The sequence below is a fragment of the Rattus rattus genome, chromosome 8, assembly GCF_011064425.1.
Source record: "Rattus rattus isolate New Zealand chromosome 8, Rrattus_CSIRO_v1, whole genome shotgun sequence".
Lineage (NCBI taxonomy): Eukaryota > Metazoa > Chordata > Mammalia > Rodentia > Muridae > Rattus > Rattus rattus.
Genome location: NC_046161.1, coordinates 49867795 through 49889111, shown reverse-complemented (window position 1 = coordinate 49889111; position 21317 = coordinate 49867795). Strand labels below are relative to the sequence as shown.

Sequence of the window (21317 nt, the reverse complement as noted above, 5' to 3'; positions counted from 1 at the left end):
AACCGAAAACTTTTAAAGTAACAGCCAACCTTTGCTAACATTATAATGATATTATGCCATTATAAACCCAGCTTCTATTTAAGCCAACTGTTTAGAGTTGCATTTTCAATTTTCTTGAAAAGTCAGTTTAAATAATAGTAAATTATCTGTATCTCACAGTTGCTACCAAGTTGTGTATGAATGACTTAATTAGGGTGTTTGTCATTTATACACTCTGGTGTAAGATTTGAATCTTCAAATTTTCATAAATAAAATGCATTTCAGGAAATACAAAATTGACTGAGAAAATGAAGAAACAGAATAGATTTATGTACTAACTTACCTTTTGCAAACACACACACACACACACACACACACAGGCATTTGGGATTTAGGTATTGTTTCTATGTTTGTGTGGCACATTAATAACAGCTACTTTCTAAAGGACTTTCAGACATTTAGGAAGAATGTATGATACCCATTAATTACCTTTACACTTCCTAATTAATTCTGTTTCTTGGGAACAACCTTTGTGTTTTGCATGTTTTCATAGGGGCCTGTTAATGAATGAGGAAGGGAAGTCTAAAAATCAGAGATGTGTAGATTCTATTCCAAATTACTTCTAACCTGGGGTTTAAGAATTTGCAGTTTGCAGTACTTTTATTGAGTTATAATAGATTTTAGTGGTCTTTTCATGGTTCATGTGCACAAATCGATGAAATTTTACTTGTGCTTATTCTTCTGAAACCATCACTGTAAACAAGACCCTCCACACAGTGAGGGCTGCCCACAGTTCTTACGTTCCTCTCCACAGCCGTCCTTCTAGCCTTGCCTTTCTCTCCTTCCTGGTCCACTGTATCCTCCTCTCCTGCCTTTCCCTATGTTGAAGTTTGTGTTTTCAGAATTTTATATAAATACAGTCACATGTTCTTTGTTTGCCACCTTTCAGCAGCATAGTTGTTTCTAGGTTCATCCATGAAGTATGTGTAATCAGTCGTCTGTTGCTTTTTCAGCTTCAGTGGTAGCTTGTTTTGTACATACAACACAACGTTTGCTCATTCATTTGATTAGAGATACCCAAGGCACTTGAAGTTTTTATTTCTCATGGTTAAAAATCACATGAATATTTTTGTATATTTCTTAATATGATGTTCCAAGGGTAGAGGCCTGCATCTTGTGCATTCTAGGCAAATGTTCTGCCACTGAGCCAGATCCTCAGTCCTCTGTATGTATCTGTGTGAACCTGTGTTTTCATTTTACTTTCGATTTTGTTGATATTATCCTGTGACTTATTTTATGTTATTTTAATAATAAGATTATTATTATAGGTGACTTATTCTGTCTGCACACTTTTATCTCTTTAGAGAACAGTGCTGACCTCTCAATATATCTATGATTTTTTTTAAAGGAAGACAGGATTTATTCTAGCTGGCAGAGGTTTTACAGTTTATCATGGAGGCATTACTGTGTGATTGGCTAAATATTCAGTTGGGAATCACAGAAGAGAGTGGGAGCAGGGTGGGGTCATAAAAGCTCAAGGCTCCCCCTTCACTGATCCACTTCCCTTAGCAAGACTCCACTTTGAAAGCATATTCAACTTCTCAAATAGTACTGCCACCTGGGGACCAAATGCTCAAAGACATGATTGTGTGCTGAATACTTCACACTCAAATATAAAAGACTGTAAATTCTTTGAAAGCAGGGCTCCTCTACGTGGTAGTCCCATACATATCTAGTGCCCATCATGCTTCCCACACATAGTTTTCATATGGATTTTGACTCTGTTAGGTTGGTAACGTATGTGGGAACTAGTGAAATGATTTTTATGAATGAGTATATATTTATCTTTTGGCTAATTTCGGAAACTTTTGAGAGTAAATGTTTATTTTATTTGTTTGTATACTATAGAATATATACATTTTTGAATAATTATCAGTCATGCCTTTTATTCCTGTTGTGTACTGTGTATACATACCACAGCAAGACCTTGCACATTGATAAACCTTTTTTTTTTTTTTTTTTTTTTTTGGTTCTTTTTTCGGAGCTGGGGACCGAACCCAGGGCCTTGTGCTTCCTAGGCAAGCGCTCTACCACTGAGCTAAATCCCCCAACCCCGATAAACCTTTTCTATGGAGTAGCCTTTCCAAGATTATTATCTTGGAAATTTTCTTTTAAGAAAAGTTTAGGCTCTTTCCCATATTCAATTAGGCTCTTCTATTAGATTCAATGTATATCTGGCTTTATGTTGAGGTCCTCGATCCACTTGGACTTGATCTTTGTGCAGAGTGATAAATATGATGTTTTCATTCTCCTACATACAGACTGCCAGTTAGACTAGCGCCTTTTATTGAAGATGCTTTCTTTTTTTTCCCACTGTATGTTTTTGGCCTCTTTGTCAAAGATCAGCTATCCACAGGTGTGTGGGTGTACTTTTGGGTCTTTGATTCTATTCCATTTATTGACCTGTCTGTTTCTGCACCAATACCATGTGGTTTTTATCACTATTGCTTTGTAGGACAGCTTGAAGTCAGAGATGATGATTCTCCTGGAAGTTCTTTTATTGTTGAGAATTGTTTTTACTATTATAGGATTTTTGTTTTTCCATATGAAGAATATGGAATTATGAGAATTGCTCTCTTCATTTCTGGTGAAGAATTGTGTTAGAATTCTGATAGTAATTGCTTTAAATCTGTAGGTTGCTTTTGGTAAGATGGCCATTTTCACTATGTTAATCCTACCAATACAGGAGCATGGGACGTCTTTCCATCTTCTGAGGTCTTTGATTTCTTTTTTCAGAGATTTATAGTTCTTATACAGGTCTTTCACTTGCTTTGTTAGAGTTGATTGAGTTGTAATTTATAGAACATAATTTGTCCACTTAAATGGATCCATGTAAATCCATTGAGAATGAAATGTTCTTAAAAATATATTTACACAATTATTTATCCATTACCATAATAGAAGATAGTATGCCATTCCCCCATAAGAGACACTGAGTATCATTCCGAGCCTACTAACTTGCCTTCTCTGTACTTTTGCCTGTTTTGGACATCAGAGGACTAGAATACAGTATTAGCCTATTTTACTGATTTTTACTAATTATTTATGAATGTTTATGTCCAAATAATATTCTATTGTATGAATATACAATCCTGTACTCTTCTGTTCTTCAGTTGTATATTTAGGCTGCTTTTATTGTTTGCTATTAGCTATTCTGAGTAACTCTGCTTAAGTATCTGCATACATGTTTTATGTCTATATATATTTTGACTTCTTCTGTATACATAAATAGGACTTGTAAATCCGATGGACCATATAAACTGAAGCATAACCATTTGAAGAACTGTCAGGGTGTTTTCTAAAGAAGTTACACAGTTTTTGTTCTTAGGTCTCTTTTATTTTATAGCTCAGGCTTTGTCTCATGTCGTTTGAAACTCTTTAAGTTCATTAGGTGTTAAGAGACTTACATTCATGATACTTTGTTCCTTTATGAAGTGACCTTCTTTGTTCCTGGTGATAGTTTTTGCTGTGAAATCTGCCTTTGATATGACTATCTCATTTTTTTATTTTTTGAAGTTAAAATATAATTGCATAATTTCCCCCTTACCTTTACTTTTTACAGCTCTTTTCCCACTTGCTCCCCATCTCAGGTTTTTCTTTGTCTTTATTATTTATTTACTTTTTAAATCTTTTAATCTATATTTTTATATTTCTCATTTGAAATACAGCCGGGCCTTGCTTTTGATCTAGTTTGATATTCTCTGCTGGGTGATTGGTGATGTTTAGACTATGTACATGTCATGTGATTTGTTTACAGTTATCATCTTACTATTTGTGTTCCCTTTGGCTTGTATTATATTGTTCCGTCCTTTGCTTTGTAAAGTTCTGTTTTATGTCCTGTGTTGGTTGATTAAGCATAAATCTTCATTTCTTTGTTTTAGTTGTTGCTTTAGTGTATATAGTATAAATCTTGAGTTGCTCATAGGATTCATTAATGGATAATTCTCAGGCAAATTATTTAATTATAAATATTTTTAGGTCACAGATCATCTTCAAAAATATAAAATTATGTCTAGCCTACATTCTTATTATGTTCCATTTCTTTCCTTTTACACTCCAGATTTTTATTCCCCTCCCAGTCAACCCCCCCCCAGGGTTCCACATCCCATACTTCCTCCCCACCCCACCCCCATCTCCACAAAGATGCCCCCCAACTAGACCTCTAAACTTCCTGGGGCCTCCAGTCTCTTGAGGGTCAGGTGCATGTTCTCTGACTGAAGCCAGACCCAGGAGTCCTCTGCTGTAGATGTGTTGGAGGCTTCATCTCAGCTGGTGTGTGCTGCCTGGCTTGTGAGCCAGTGTCTGAGAGATATTGGGGGTCCAGGTTAATTGAGACTACAGGGTTGCCCTCCTTCTCAGCTTCCTCCAGCTTTTCCCTATTTCAACCAGAGGGGTCACCAGCTTCTGTTCATTGGTTGGGTGCAAATATCTGCATCTGACTCTTTCAGTTGCTTGTTGGGTCTTTTGGAGAGCAGTCCATAGCATAGTATCCTTGTATCATTTTTAAGGAAAATATTTGATCTTCACCTGCTTTTAATTGGGCATTCAGGTAAAATTTGCACTTCCTCCTGGATATTATCTGTTATTTACAAACTTGACAATTTGTCATGTAGAACAGTCTGGTAAAGAAGGTTAGACATGGATTATTGTTGGAGTTCATGGAGCAATAATTAAGGCCTTGACTTCATGCACCTTGTAAATCATAGTGCTAACAAATACTTGAACCAGTTTTTCTGATACTATTTGTGTGTGTGTGTGTGTGTGTGTGTGTGTGTGTGTGTATGCGCATGTGTGTGTATGTATAGCTAGTTTATGATTAGCATAGAAAGAAAGAAAATCTTTATTAATGTTTCATGATTCTACTCTTTTTTCTTAAAAATAAAGTCCATGGCAGAAGTTCTCGCTAAAAAGGAGGAGCTGGCAGATCGTCTAGAAAAGGCCAATGAGGAAGCCATCGCCAGTGCTATTGCTGAAGAAGAACAGTTAACCAGAGAAATTGAAGCTGAAGAAAATAATGACATTAACATCGAGACGGACAATGACAGTGACTTTTCTGTGAGCTTTTTAATGTTTTGCATCTTGAGTAATGGTCACGGTTGCTGTGGTGGCTTAGAGAACAAGTGGTAGCAAACCTTTCTTTTAGCATCACTGATCACAGAGTACTTTCATAAGGATGCACGCGATGAGTAGGATGTTGTCATTGTCCTTTTACAGATCAAGAAATCTTATCTGTCAGAAAGGAAGGACCCAGTATTCTTCAGACTGATTTCTAGGGTCTGAAGAAAGTATTATTCTAGTTTTGTCTCACTAATGAGTAGAGAATGATGAATTGCTTTGTTGCTAAGTACTCAGGGTACACATGTTAATGGAGGAGACTAAAACAACCATAAGTTTTATATTTCATTTCTTGCTATTAATTACTATCAAGTAATTTTGAATCCCAGTGTATGCTTTGTGTAAGACTATTTTACATGTTTTGAATATGATTCATTAGTTCCTGTGAATGGCTACTGAACTTTTTTTTTTTTTTTTTTTTTCGGAGCTGGGGACCAACCCAGGGCCTTGCGCTTCCCTAGGCAAGCGCTCTACCACTGAGCTAAATCCCCAACCCCGGCTACTGAACTCTTACAGTAACGAGTCTTAGTATTTTAGCATGGAAACGACTGTATAAGAGGTATAGTTTGGCTTCTATTTGTTTGGTTCAGTGAAGTTTATTGGAGATAGGAGAGTTTTATATACAGTTCATTTTTAAGTTTATAATGTTATGTGCAAAAATAAGTTTTTTTTTTTTTTTGGTGTGTGTGTGTTTTATTACATTCTAGGCCAGTATGGGCAGTGGGAGTCTATCTTTCTGTGGTATGTCTCTGGACTGGAATGATGTTCTCGCAGATTATGAAGGTATTGTGTGTATAATGTCTTTTGGTTTATAGGCACAGTGGGAGATACTAGATCATCTTATATGCAGTTTTAAGTAAAAATAATTTGAGGTAGAAATGATTTTAAAAGTCTTTTTCCGGTTGGGGATTTAGCTCAGTGGTAGAGCGCTTGCCTAGCAAGCACAAAGCCCTAGGTTGGTCCCCAGCTCCGAAAAAAAAAAAAAAAAAAAAAAAAAAGTCTTTTTCCTGTGGAGATGGCTCAGTCTATAAAGTGCTTACCTTATAAGCATGAGGCCTGGAAGTAGTCCCCAAACTTGAAGTACATATGCTAGCCATGGTTATGTGTGCCTATGGATCCAACACTGGGAAGTGGAACCAGGCACATTTCTGGGGCTTGCTGGCTAGCAGCATAGCCTAATTGGTGAACTCTAGGCCAATGAGAAGACCAGTGTTAGAAGACAGGGTTTCTGAGAATGACACCCAAGATTGTCTTCTAGTCCCCACATAAAAATATATACATGGGCATTTAAAAAAATTCTCAAAGACCAGATATAGGTGTCTCCTGAGAGACACAGCCAGAGCATGTCAAAAACAGAGGTGAATGCTAGCAGCAAACCACTGAACTGAGAACAGGACCCCTGTTGGAGGAATTAGAGAAAGGATTGAAAGAGCTGAAGGGTCTTGAGACCCCATATGAACAACAATACCAACCAACCAGAGCTCCTAGGGACTAAATTACTACCTAAAGACTACACATGGACAGTCCTGTGGCTCCAGATGCATATGTAGCAGAGGATGGCCTTGTTGGGCACCAATGGGAGGAGAAGCCCTTGGTCCTGCTAAGGTTGGACCCCCAGTGTAGGGGAATATCTGGGGTGGGTGGTGGATGGGGAGGGGAACACCCTTATAGAAGAAGAGGAGGAGGATGGGATAGGGGGCTTATGTCCAGGAAAATGGGAAAGGGAAATTTGAAATGTAAATAAAAAAAAATCCAGTAAAAAATTCTCAAATGTTACCTTTAAAGAAATACATGGCTAAATAATAACTGTTTTCCCATTTTATTTTATTGTCCTTTGTCAGCTCGTGAATCATGGCGTCAGAATACATCCTGGGGGGATATTGTAGAAGAGGAGCCTGCTAGACTTCCAGGGCATGGAATTCACATGCATGAAAAACTTTCTTCACCGTCTCGTAAAAGGTCTGATGTTTGAAAATTTACTTGAAATGATTGATAGTAAGAAATCTTGATTCCATCTTTGGCATCTTCTATCAGGACATTCCATATCTATCAAAAATGACAGGTACTGAGGAGAAATGATCTTGTATACATTGAGACATTTGGAGTCCACAGAACCCTGGTTTTAGCCTTGTCATATGAATATGTGTGCTTCTTGTTCATTTGTGCATATTAATAGGACAATTGCAGAATCTAAGAAGAAATATGAAGAAAAACACATGAAAGCTCAACAATTAAGGGAAAAGCTACGTGAAGAGAAATCACTAAAGCTTCAAAAGTTGTTAGAAAGGGTGAGTGTTTACATTTTTAAAAATAAAATGACAATCATAAGTTGGTGGATTTTCTGTTGTTGTTGTTGTTCCGAGACTAATGGTCATAAAGATACATGTGGTAGAAAATGAAGACAGTGTTCCAGGCTGCTGGTTTGTTTTTTTTCTTTTTTTAAAGACTTTGTCTTTCCTAAACTGTCTAGTACATGGATACTTTACAAGGTATTTTTTAAAGGTATACTTTTTTTTTTTTTTGCCAGCTTCTTTGGATAGGCCTGTCCAAAATACAGAATTACTTGCTAGGAGAGTTTTGAAGTTGAAATTATTAGGCTTGTTTTGTGTACCTGCTTGTGGGGCTAGCCCTGCTCCCTTCTCTGGTTTAGATTTTTGCTACTGTAAGTGAAGCTGTGGCCATCTCCCTTAGCCTCAGAGGCATAAGCGCTCAGTTGTCACTGGATATGTGTATGCCACCAGCACTGTAGTTTGTGTAAGTAAACTCATCCTGTCACATGTGTACTCAAGCCAGATCCCATAGCTGAGTGTGCCACTTGCCCAAACTGTGGCCCCTACTATTTCCTGCCCTGGCACTTACACACTGGCACGTGCACTGCTCAGTACAGATGTACTTTTGTGGAGGACAGCATCCTGCTCGGGTACTGCAAATACCCAGGATCTTTTGTACCTGGTAAACACTGGTACTTATTGATATTGATGTTACTTGTGCCTGTCCTTAGACGGCCATGCTACACTGTATGTAGTGTATGTACTCTGTGCTTTGTGCATCAGAATATGTTTCTTTTTGTTATCCCCATTATTGCTTCTAAACCTGCTTCTCTGGGTGGTACTAGTCCCCTACCGAAACCAGCTATTATACTTGGGAAATGACTACTTTTAAAAAACAACCAGACAGCAATGCAGAGACAAAAGGAACCCCCAAATTAGGAAACCCTAACTGCATCACAGGAACATAATAAAACCCTAGCACCTGAGTCAAACCCTTGAAAATCTACAGGGGTTTTTTGACAAAGTTTTCAAAATAATTTCTCTATGGAAGTCTGTTGAAGTTATGAAGGATAGTGCTATCATTAAAATCTTATGACTATAAGTCCTTCTTTTGAAATGTAAACAAGACGTCTCTCTGAGACACTTGGAAAGTTCACATGATGCCATTAGCTTCATGAATACACAAGCAGGCAACACTGGAGCACAGGAATGTCAGGAACTTCTCCGCCTTAGCAGCTGTCCCTGTCCTCATCTTTCACCTGAGATGCCGCTTTCTGCTGTAACCAAGGAGCCAGCTGCTTTTTTTGAAGAAACTGACAGTATGAAATGTCAAGGAAATGAGACACTATTCATAGTAGTGACCATATCAGGAAACATTTTAAAAATGCAAATATAGCTAAAGTAGGACAATAAAACTGAATTATTATGAGACATGGATTATAAAAGCTAGCCCAGGGCAAGTTGTGGAGACACAGTTTGAATTTTACAACTGTTGGAACTTGGTGTTAAGTAGTACATAGGAGACTTTGGTTGAATTTGGAGTAAAATTCAAGAAATTAGAAACAACTATACAGAAGAACTCATACCAATACTGTCCAAACGATTCCACAAAGTTGAAACAGATGGAGCCCTATGAAATTCTTTCTATGAAACCACAATTACTCTTATACCTAAACCACACAAAGACCCAACAAAGAAAGAGAACTTCAGACCAATTTCCCTTATGAATATTGACACAAAAATACTCAATAAAATTCTTGCAAACCGAATCCAAGAACACATCAAAATGATCATCCATCGTGATTAAGTAGGCTTCATCCCAGGGATGCAGAGATAATTTAATATACGAAAATCCATCCATGTAATCCACTATATAAACAAACTCAAAGATGAGAACCACATGATCATTTCATTAGATGCTGAGAAAGCATTTGACAACATTTAACACCCCTTCATGATAAAAGTCCTGGAAAGATCAGGAATTCAAGGCCCATATCTAAACATAGTAAAAGCAATATGTAGCAAACCAGTAACTAACATCAAAGAGAAATTTGAAGCAATCCCACTAAAATCAGGGACTAGACAAGGCTGCCCACTCCCTCCCTACTTATTCAATATAGTACTCGAAGTCCTAGCCAGAGCAATCAGACAGCGAAAGGAAGTCAAAGGGATACAAATTGGAAGGGAAGAAATCAAAATATCACTATTTGCAGATGATATGATAGTATATTTAACTGACCCCAAAAGTTCCACCAGAGAACTACTAAACCCGATAAACAACTTTAGCAGTGTTGGGGTATAAAATTAACTCAAACAAATCGGTAGCCTTCCTCTACTCAAAGGATAAACAGGCTGAGAAAGAAATTAAGGAAATGACACCCTTCACAATAGTCCCAAATAAAATAAAATAAAATATCTTCGTGTGACTTTAACCAAGCCAGTGAAGATCTGTATGACAAGAACTTCAAATATCTGAAGAAAGAAATTGAGGAAGATCTCAGAAAATGGAAAGATCTTTCATGCTCATGAATGGGTAAGATTAATATAGTAAAGATGACCATTTTGCCAAAAGCAATCTACAGATTAAGTGCAATCACCATCAAAATTCCTACTCAATTCTTTATAGCGAAAACTATACTCAACAATAAAAGAACTTCTGGGGGGAATCACTATCCCTGACTTCAAGCAGTATTATAGAGCAATAGTGATAAAAACTGCATGGTATTGGTACAGAGACAGGCAGGTAGATCAGTGGAACAGAATTGAAGACCCAGAAATAAACCCACACACCTTTAGCCGCTTGATCTTTGACAAAGGAGCTAAAACCATCCAATGGAAGAAAGATAGCATTTTCAACAAATGGTGCTGGTTCAACTGGAGGTCAGCATGTAGAAGAATGCAAATCAATCCATTCTTATCACCATGTAAAAAGCTTAAGTCCAAGTGGATCAAGGACCTCCACATCAAACCAGATACACTTAAAATAATAGAAGAAAAAGTGGGGAAGAGTCTCGAACACATGAGCACTGGAGAAAATATCCTGAACAAAACACCAATGAATAGCTCATGCTCTAAGATCAAGAATCGACAAATGGGACCTCAAAAAACTGCAAAGCTTTGTAAAGCAAAAGACACTGTCATTAGGACAAAATGGCAACCAACAGTTTAGAAAAAGATCTTTACCAATCCTACATCTGATAGAGGGCTAACATCCAAAATATACAAAGAACTCACGAAGTTATACTCCAGAGAGCCAAATCACCCTATTAAAAAATTGGATACAGAGCTAAACAAAACATTCTTAGCTGAGGATTATCGAATGGCTAAAAAGCACCTAAAGAAATGTTCAACATCCTTAGTCATCAGGGAAATGCAAATTCAAGACAACCCTGAGATTCTATCTCACACCAGTCAGAATGGCTAAGATCAAAAACTCAGGTGACAGCAGATGCTGGCGAGGATGTGGAGAAAGAGGAACACTCCTCCATTGTTGGTGGGATTGCAAACTGGTACAACCACTTTGGAAATCAGTCTGGAGGTTCCTCAGAAAATTGGTCATTACACTACCTGAAGACCCAGTATACCTCTCTTGGGTATGTAACCAAAAGATGTTCCAACATATAACAAAGACACATGCTCATATGTTCATAGCAGCCTTATTTATAATAGCCAGAAGCTGGAAAGAACCCAGATGCCCTTCAACAGAGGAATGTTTTCAAAAAAATGTGGTACATCTACACAATAGAATACCACTCAGCTATCAAAAGCAATGACTTCATGAAATTCATAGGCAAATGGAATGAACTAGAAAATAACATCCTGAGTGAGGTTACTCAATCACAGAAAAACACACATGGTATGCAGTCCTTGATAAGTGGATATTAGCCAAAAAGCTCAAATTACCCAAGATGCAATCTATAGACCACAGGAAGCTCAAGAAAAAGGATGACCAAAATGCAGATGCTCCCACTCCTTCTTAAACGGGGAAGAAATATTCATAGAAGGGGATATGCAAGCAAACTTTAGAGCAGCGACTCAAGGAATGGCCATTCAGAGCCCGACACATATGTGGCCCATATAGATACAGCCACCAAAACTAGATAAGATTGATGAAGCTAAAATATGCATGCGGAAAGGGACTGGATATAGATTCTTCCTGAGAGACACATCCAGAGCATGTCCAATACACAGGTCAATGATAGAAGCAAACCACCGAACTGAGAATAGGATCCCCTTGTGGGGAAATTAGAGGAAGTATTGAAAGAGTTGAAGGAGCTTAGAACCCCATAAAAACAAGAATACCAACCAACCAGAGCTTCCAGGTACTAAACCACTACCGAAAGACTATACATGCACTGACCCAGGGCTCCAACTGCATATGTATCAGAGAATAGCCTTGTTGGGGCACCAGTGGAAGGGAAAGCCCTTGGTCTTGCGAAGGTTGGACCCCCAGTGCAGGGGAATATGGGGGAGGGCAATAAGGTGGATGTATAGGGGGCATACCTGTTTGGGGGAGGGAAGGAATGGGGCTTATGGAAAGGAAATCCTGTTTTATCCATAGTATAATCTTATTACCCTTGCAAACCTCATTTGTCACTGATTCATGAGTGCAGTGGAACTTTCATGCCTAAAGACACTGTTTTGCTCCTCCCCTCCTCTGGCTCTGACTTATATAGTCTTTCCATTCCCTCTTCTTTGATGGCTGAACACTACTGATACACACTTATTTTCTGCACTTGGACTAGTTGTGAGTTTCTGCATTAACCACTATTTACTGATTAAATTTCTCTGATGAAGTCTGAGAGCTGCACTAATCTCTGGGCAGAGTGATACAAATTTAAATTCCAGTTTGATACTATGTCTGTTTAAGAGAATAATTGTGATAGGTTCACTCCTGGGTACTGAGCCCACAACTATGGGTTACTGGCTAGCAGACATATTTTCTCTTGTGAAGAAATATGTTTAAAAGTGTTCACTATCCTTGGTCGTTGAGAGAATTAGGTAATATCCAATCAGAATAATACCCAATAGAATCCAATAGAATAATACCAAACTAGAAGTTAAAAATTAAAAGTACTTATGAGGTTTTATTATACCCCTGTTAGAGTAGGTGAGATTAAGAGAAGGCTGACCACTTGAGATTGGATAACTAGGGGCTTTTCCCCAGAAATGATTGGTTCGTGTTCTCGTTTCTCTCTCTCTCTCTCTCTCTCTCTCTCTCTCTCTCTCTCTCTCTCTCTCTCCCCTCTCCCTCTCCTCTCTCTCTCTCTCTCTCTCCCTCTCTCTCTCTCTCTCTCTCTCTCTCTCTCTCTCAACAGGCATTTATTGCTTCCAGCTCGTCATCTAGGGGCAGCGCTTTCTGAGCTTTCTCACATTCATGGTGTCATGTCAGCTGATAATGTTGTTGTGCTAGTATTGTTAGTGACTGTTGTTAGGATTTAATGAGGACAGCTTCCCTCTCCTAAGTACAGGATCCTTCCTCTCAGCAGAGGTCCTTCTATTCATCAAGTTGAGGGAGAGGGAGCAGGAGAGGGACAGAGAGAGCTATAGTGTGACAGACAGACAGGCAGACAGACAGACAGAGAGAGAATGTAATAATAAGAGGCCGTGAATTTAATAGGGAATGCAGTGAACATGGGAGAAGTTGGAGAAGGAGGATGGAGGGGTAAAAATGATATAAATAGTTCTTGTGTACGAAATTATCAGAATTAAACTTCTTGAATAAAAAAGACTGAACAAAGGGGTTGGGGATTTAGGTCAGTGGTAGAGCGCTTGCCTAGCAAGCGCAAGGCCCTGGGTTCGGTCCTCAGCTCCGAAAAAAAAAAAGACTGGACAACTAATGCTAATGATGATATGGGGAACGGAGGATGTGCATGCACTTTTGGGGAGAATGTAAGATGTAGTCACTGTGGAAATTAGTGTGGTGGTTCCTCAAAACAAATAGAGACAGATCTGCTATGTGGACACTCTGTTTTCTATATATTTCTGATTCTCTCTCTAAAATAACAAATGTTTTGTGGTCCTCATGGTGCATAACTTTGGATGTTCAGTACATGATCACTTGGTTTTCATGGCAAACTAAAAACAGACTACCTAGTGGTTCCTGCTCTGTTTTGAGATGAGGCTTTCAGTCACCTGGGCTTTGGGAGAATTTCCATCAAGCTCACTGCTGCTGTTCCTAGTTCCAAATTCACATTTTGCTATCATCTAGAAAACCCAGTTCCTTGCTAGATGTCCGTTTTACAGTCTGGGTGTTTCCACATTGATCTGGTGGTTTCCCTATAATTAGGTATAAAAGAGAGAGAACACATGACAGTTAGTAATATGGAAGCAGTGCTCTCTTTATATCATCGTTTTCTGGTGTGTTGTTTGGTTCACAACACTAACACATTTGGGAGAGTATTATACTACACAATTAGTAACAATTGACCTTGATTATTGGGAACTGTCTGAGTGGCTGATTGCTTTACACATTCAACAAAGAATGCCTTTTAGTACTTGGACAATTAATTTGTACAGGTTAAGTGTATTATTTACATTCCTGAACAATAATAAGGATGGTTATAAAAATGAGAGAGGTAGCTTTCGATCTTTCAGAATAAATTTGCTAGCAGTTAAATTCATAAGTGGTGAAAGATAATGTGACCTTTCTTTTGTCTTAAGAGTTTGTCATTTAGAATAGATTGCATATGAAAAGCAGTCTATTAATGCTATGGAATTTTCCAAAGTGAATGTCACTTTATTTTTAATTTAAATGTGCTCTAGCATAGCCATGTCCCATTTTTAAATATGAACAAAAATTATGCAATATTTTGCATTAATAATGATTTCTGTGTATTCATGTGAACAATTCAGAGATTGCTGAAATTTTTGTAACTGTGGAAATTCTCTGGTATAATTCATGCTTCCTAATGTATTTTCTAATTTTGGTATTAATTCCATTTTCCAATTTTATAATAGGTTCTTACTTTAACATTGTTCTATGTAAATAGTTTCATCTGACCTCAGTAACTATGTGGAACAAACTGCAGGTGTTTACCATTTTACAGATGTGAAAACTGAGTCTGTGAGAATGCAAGTGGGTTTTAGTGTCACATAAGGAACTTGTTTAGATCTCAGACTTTAAGGAGTGGTTCCTACTATACTAATATTTCTGCATACTTATTAATGTTACTCAACATATAATTATGGATTTTAGGTAATATCCAACTGACACGTTCCTTGCTTTTTCTGTTTCTGTACATCTGCCTTCATATGGATCTGATATCCTGGGACCACTGAGTACATTTTTACTTTTATTGTTTGAAATGTTAAGAATTTAAGGTATTTTTCTTGACTATAGATTTTTAAACTATAGTTTTATAGAAATACTAGACTAAGTAAAGAAATCCACCTTGTATTAATTTACATTGCTCATTGCTGTGACAGATGCTGACAAAAGAAACTTAAGATTGGAAGCATTTTTTATGGTTCACAGTTTTAGGGTACATTCCATCATGATGCAGAAGTCACAGTAACAGGACTTGAGGCTGCAATTCAGAATGAATTTGTAGTCAGGAAGCAGAGAAATGTTAACATTTAGCTTGCCTTTTCCTCTTTTTGGTCTGAGACGCCAGCCTATGAATTGCTATGGCTCACTGTTGTGTTAATCTGCCGGAGTTAACCTAGCCTTCTCCACAGAGGTTTGGCTCTTAGGTGCTTGTAGATCTAATCAGGCTAATAATTAATATTAAATATCATACACAGTGTCCATTCTGTCTCGTGGCTCAGTGTGATAATATCTGTAATTACAGATATATCTAATGCTCTGTCCTAAGAGGTTTATTTAATTAAATCTTCAGAATAACCCAGTCAGTTACATTCCCCGCACCCCTTTTCCAGAAGTGTAATTTTATTAGAACAGCATAGATATTCATGACAAGTTCATGACTGTATACATGCACTCTGACTACTGTTTCTTACCTAGTCTATCTCCCTCCTGCCTATATCTACTCCAGTCCCAATAGTTTCTTTTTCCACAATCACAGCGTTTCGTTTTATGATCCATTAGGTTTCTCCAGGGCCATCCTTGTGACCTTTGATGTGGAACTATCCACTGGGGCTTGATGGGCTCTCTAAATAGGTACATAACTGAAGACATGACCCCCCCCCCTTTCAGGCAACAGTGAATAGCAAATAGTTCCTCATGGGTAAGTCGGGATCCATGATCTCCCCCACCCATGACTGACTGTTGGTAAGCCTAGTGGAAGCCTAGTGTAGGCAACTGGAGCTGGTATGAGTTCATAACTGTAGTGGCATGTTGTGCCCAGAAGACAGCATTTTGCAGCCCTGCTCCCTGTCATCCAGCGCTTAACATCTCCTCCTTTGCCTATATTCCTGAGCCTTAGAAGAGGTGATGTAAATATATTGATTAGGGCCAAATATTATTCTTTTTATATGTATAAGAAAATTGAGGTATCAGCTAACCTGTTGCCAAGCATATTTAAGTGGCCAGAGAATTGTGGAAGCTGTAATTCTGGTTGTGTAGTTGATTTTTAATCATATTTATGAATTTTTCTAATTACCCCTTAGTCTTCTGTTGAATTACTGTATATTTTGATGTTAATGATGTGATAATTTGTCATACATAGGAAAAAGATGTCCGAAAGTGGAAGGAAGAATTACTAGATCAACGACGTAGAATGATGGAAGAGAAATTACTCCATGCTGAATTTAAACGAGAGGTACAGCTCCAAGCTATTGTGAAGAAAGCTCAAGAGGAAGAAGCTAAGGTATGGTGGATTAAGTATCTAATCATGTCACCAAGTGTATTTTACAGAGTGTGATATTGTAACAGGTTTATCCAAGTATTTTATTCTGGAGTAACAGAAGATTTTACTGGTTTATTTAAAGTTTCCTAGGTACAATCTCATACTTTATGATAAGCAGGTCTGTTGAGATCTGCTTGGCAGAGTAAGCTGCACAGCTGTAAAATACTAGGTTTGATGGGTTTGGTCATGTGTATATCTCCAGCTGTCAGTGCAGTGAACATTCACAAATCATCTCTGCAACTTATCTTTTTCTTCAACTCTGGAAATGTGCACGTTTCTGATCTGCTTTCCCTCACTGTAGATGTTTGCATTTTCTAGAATATGAATGAATCATATAGAATATACCTATCCTTCTGGCTTCTTTCACTAATCATTATTTGAATTTCATGTTGTTATATGTACTAATTGTGTCTTCCTTCATCTAGTTACCTATCAGTGGACATCCATTTTCTCCTGGTTTTTGTCTATTCCAATGGTAACTGCTGTGAGAATTCATTTATAAAGCTTTCAGTGGTGTTTACTTTTGGTTTTTGTTGTTTATTTTTTGTAAATACCTAGTGGTGGTTTGCAGTCTTACAATAGGCTTATGTCTAACTTTTTTTCTTACATTATTTATTTTGTGTGCATGTGTGTATGCATGTGTTTGTACATGTGTGTGTGCATATGCATGCTGAAGGATATGTGTAGAGGTCAGAGGTTAAAGAACCATTGCAGGACTTCATTCTTTTTCTAACAGATGACTGTTGTGGTTCAAAGTCAGCTCATCAGTCTTGGCAGCAAGTATCTTTACCCAGGCAATGATCTTGCTGGCCTCATGTCTAACTTTTTAACAATGAGCATATATTAGATACATAGGACAATGTTTCATTGCTTCACACTTTCATACTTTAGGTAGTATACATTAATCAAATCCACTCCTCCTTTACCTTTCTTAATCCCTCACCTGACTATCTCTTTCTTTTGTAAAAGTCTTCAGTAACATGTCCATGTATTTCAATTATGTTTTGTTCTAGCATCCTTATATGACGGAGAACATGGGGTACTTGTTTGATTATTATTTATTTATGTATTTATTTATTCACTTTATATCCCAATCGGCTCCTCCCCTCCCCCTCATCTCTTCCTAGTCTCACCTTTATAAAGTCTTTCATTATCCCTGTCCCCTTGTCCCCAAAGAACAGGAAGTTCCACTTGGGTACCACTGAGACATCCAGCTGCATCTTTTCCACTGAGGCCCAACCAGGCACTCCTCTAGGGAAGGGTCCCATCCCCTGCCATTGGTACTTGTTTTTCTAAGGCTCGTTTTGTTTTGTTTTGTTTGAAAAGAGTGTTTTTACTTATTCCATTGGCTTAAAAAAAGCATAAGAGGATAAAATTTTAAATTACTAACAGAATTTATCTTTTATAGTTAATGATTTGTCATCTTCGGGAAGAACTTGTGATATCAAATACTTAATTTCATTTATTTACACACATTAGTGGAAGTAACTGATACTGACCTATGACCTCACGTTTCGTGATTTGTTTGCTATGTACAACTTTCTTACAATTTTAAAGCAAAGTGAATGACTCAGGCTGGTCCTAAATTTGTTTTGTAACCAAGGATAACCTGAGTTATTGATTTTACTTGATATAAGATGTAAGAAATTCTTTCAAAAAATTCCATTACTTAATTTGCTTTGTGAGCTAAAATGGAATACATTATGGAAAAAAAATCTGTGGACTTCTGAGATGAATGTGTTTTCTATAACTGTTGGACAGAATATTTTTTATATGTGCTAAGTTCATTTGATTTATGATTATATTTTACTCTGAAGTTTACTTTTTAATGTTTCTCTGTGAAATATCTATCTGTTGATTTGAGTGACATATAAAAGTTAATTTTGTTGTATGTAGACCTATTTATCCCTTTATGCTCAGTAGTGTTGGTCTTCTGAAAATAGGTTTACCATATTTTGATTGCATATACATTTTGTTATGGTTTTGTAAAAATTTCTTTTATTAGTTTATGGCGACTTTATATTTTCTGACCAATTTGGCTTCAAGTCTCCTTTGTCAGATATGAGTATTTCAGCCTACTTACCTGTTATCTTCAAAAATTGTTTTCACCATTTCATTTTCAATATTGATATATTTTTGCTGGTAAGGTATATTTTTTTACCATGAATCTGTATAATTTTTTATTGAGACAGAGTTTATGGATCACCTTCCAGTCTTGAATTCATTATGTAGCTTGAGGATGACTTTAAACTTGTATCCTCCTGTTTCTATGTTCTGGGCTTACAAGCATTCACCACTGCATCCAGGGTTATGTTGTCTTTGTGGTAGTATGTTAACTATTAGAAATAAAGCTGTATTACTTTACCAGGACATAAGAAGCTATGAGCTCTTACAATCACATTTTAAGTACCAAGCTCCTATTATTCTGGAGTATGAACCTTGTAATTTCTTCAAGAATTAGTTCTCATATATTAAAAACATTTGATGTGGGGAGGGGGGATGATATAGGGGGTTTATGGACGGGAAACTGGGAAAGGGGATAACATTTGAAATGTAAATAAAAAATCAGTAAAAAAATTCGGTGTTAATGAGTAAACTGTATATACAACTTAAAATTCTATGCAATATTGAAATTTATGGAAATGTTACAGTTTTAGGTTTTAATTAATTGTGTTAATCAAAAAGTTACCAGAATGTAACTAGTGTGGCCGGGCAGTGATCTTTTCATGAGTCCATCTCACTTTGCTTGTTCTTTGCCTTAAGTGGCACAGCAGTTAAAATCGCTCTAGTTGACTTCACCATGGTGAGTCTGAAGTGTGAATATTCAGTTTTATGTTCTCCACTGAGTTCTAGACTAAACTGCCTCATGGCTTAGTGGTTATGAAACTTATCCGTTCTTCATCCCTCTTTCTCCGTCCCCAAATGATGGGGCTTCCCAGAACACATTTTGGCTGATGATTATTATCAGAGTATTATAAACAATCACTGCTTTTTAGAAACAAATTTATATTTATAAGACATACAACTATATATAAGAGAAAATAAAGCTAGTGTTTTCCACTGCTCTGGGAGCTCATTTCTCTGTAATCTCCCATCTCACAGCCAGCCGTGTGTTTTCTTTCCCGTGTCAGCTGTACTCTAGTTACATTTGTGTACTTCCTAATATCTGCTCTTGATAGTCATATTTTTTTGACCTAGTTTGTTCTTAAAGTTTCTGAAAAGTGTGATTATTGATAGCATGTAGGTTAAGAGCCATCACGAATTTTCCCTTTGTTCTCTATTTTAAAACAGTTATTTATTATTAAGTGTGATGTGTGTATGTACAATGATGCTCCTGTGTTTACATGGATTTCAGCTGATTTTACAGGTCACCAGGCTTGCATGGTGAACACTTTATCCACTGAGCCCTCTTGCTTGACTTTGCCTTTAAGTTTTTTTTTTTAAGTTTTAAACTTTATTTTTTTTATTATCATTCCATTCGTTTACATCTCAAATGATATCCCACTTCATATTACCTCTCCACCATCCCCCCATGCCACATTTGCCCTCCCTCCTACCCTTTGTCTATATGAGGGTGCTCCCTGCCCCCACTCTCCTGCCCCACTGCTCCAGTATCCCCCTAATGCTGGGGCATCAAACCTCCCAGGGACCAAGGGCCTCCCCTCCTGTTACTGTCAGGCAGGCTATCCTCAAGACTACCTGTCTTTAAGTTTTAATGTAAATGCATTAGTCTGGCTTTCTTTAGTATCATGTTATATTCAGAATAATGATTGTATTATCATTTACTAATTATTTCCATTATTTTAAAGAATTTCATCAGCATAGCAAATAATCTCATCCAAAAAAGCATCTGCTGTTTAGGGTAGAAACATTCTTACATACATTGCTTCAGAATTATTAAACAGCAGAAGTGGACACCTTTATACAGATGCATTACATTATACACAGCACTTCTGAGTAAGAAATATCAAAATTTTACTTCTACTTGAGGATTAAGAAATGAAATGAAAGTAACCGTAAGAAAGTTCCTGGATGTAGAATAAATGAAAGGGTTTATTTTATAGAGATTTAAGGTCATAAAAATTAAGGTACATACTGAGAGTTCTGAGTTATATCTGTTCAATTTTGGGTTAGTCATCTTTCTATTATTGTAACAAAATTTCTAAAATAACTAGAGTTTGCTTAGAACATTAGGTCCCATTCTTTCCTCTGCCATGACTATACTTAACATGTAAGACCTGAGACAGAATGATTATGCTCTTCTTGCATATGCTTGTCTGTAATATACTTTGGTAGTCTGAAAGACTGTTATATGATAAACCTACTTTGAAGTCCATCTGAAGCAGGAGATGGTTTAGTGGATAAAAAACAACTGTGGAAGTCAATTCTCTTCTTCCACTTTGTGGGTCCAGGAAGGTCAAACTCAGGCAGTCAGGCTTGGCAGCTTGCTAAGGCATTCTACTGGTTCTGAAATGTATGGACTAGTTTGAGCTAAGCTTTGTTTGCCCAATCTAGATTTTTGGAGTCCCTGCTTCTGTGTAAAGTTGAACACCATTATATAGGTACAATGAATTGTAACTCTTTGTTAGTTTCAATATGTATAAAAGGGAAAAAACCACTTCTATACTTTTAAGTTTTGTTGTCTAAAGCTTACAGAAGACAGGATTCCAGTTAAAATGGCAGGTTGTATCTGGCTCCTTTGAACCAATGGAGAATCAGATTTAGAAGTAGACACTCTTTCAGAGAGAGAGAGAACAGGCCACTGGTAATCCATGAGCAAGTGAAAGGACACTGGAGAAGAGGAGGGACCAATGCTGAACAGCCATGCTTTTCCTGCTCTCGCTCAGTGGCCAGTGGTGGTGGTAGTTTAGGCTGATCTGTAAGATACTCCTCCCTTAAAGAAACTGAAGTAGATATCCAAACCAACAGATGAACAGATTGCCACAAAGAAACACTAGAAACATGAGAAAGCAAAGGAACATGACTCTTCAAAAGATCATAACTCCTTAATTGTTAAGTAAAAGAGGCTCGTATTGAAAGCATTTTAAAAGCTTATTGGTAAAAATGATCAGTGACCTGGAAG

At 37.3% G+C, this 21317-nt stretch overlaps 1 protein-coding gene across 2 annotated transcripts in view; it reads left to right on the top strand.

The window, feature by feature from the left end:
- The first annotated feature begins 4852 nt into the window (after positions 1 to 4852).
- The window catches only part of Scaper (S-phase cyclin A associated protein in the ER), a 265244-nt gene continuing 248779 nt past the window's right edge, over positions 4853 to 21317 (top strand). Inside the window, exons 1-5 of one of the 2 annotated variants that reach the window (XM_032911332.1) lie at positions 4853 to 5094; positions 5862 to 5937; positions 6996 to 7113; positions 7331 to 7442; positions 16055 to 16195. In XM_032911332.1, the coding sequence (XP_032767223.1) occupies positions 4927 to 5094; positions 5862 to 5937; positions 6996 to 7113; positions 7331 to 7442; positions 16055 to 16195 (615 nt within the window). In that variant the 5' untranslated portion in view covers positions 4853 to 4926. The remainder of the gene's footprint in view (positions 5095 to 5861; positions 5938 to 6995; positions 7114 to 7330; positions 7443 to 16054; positions 16196 to 21317) is intronic. The other variant, XM_032911331.1, reaches the window with a different exon arrangement.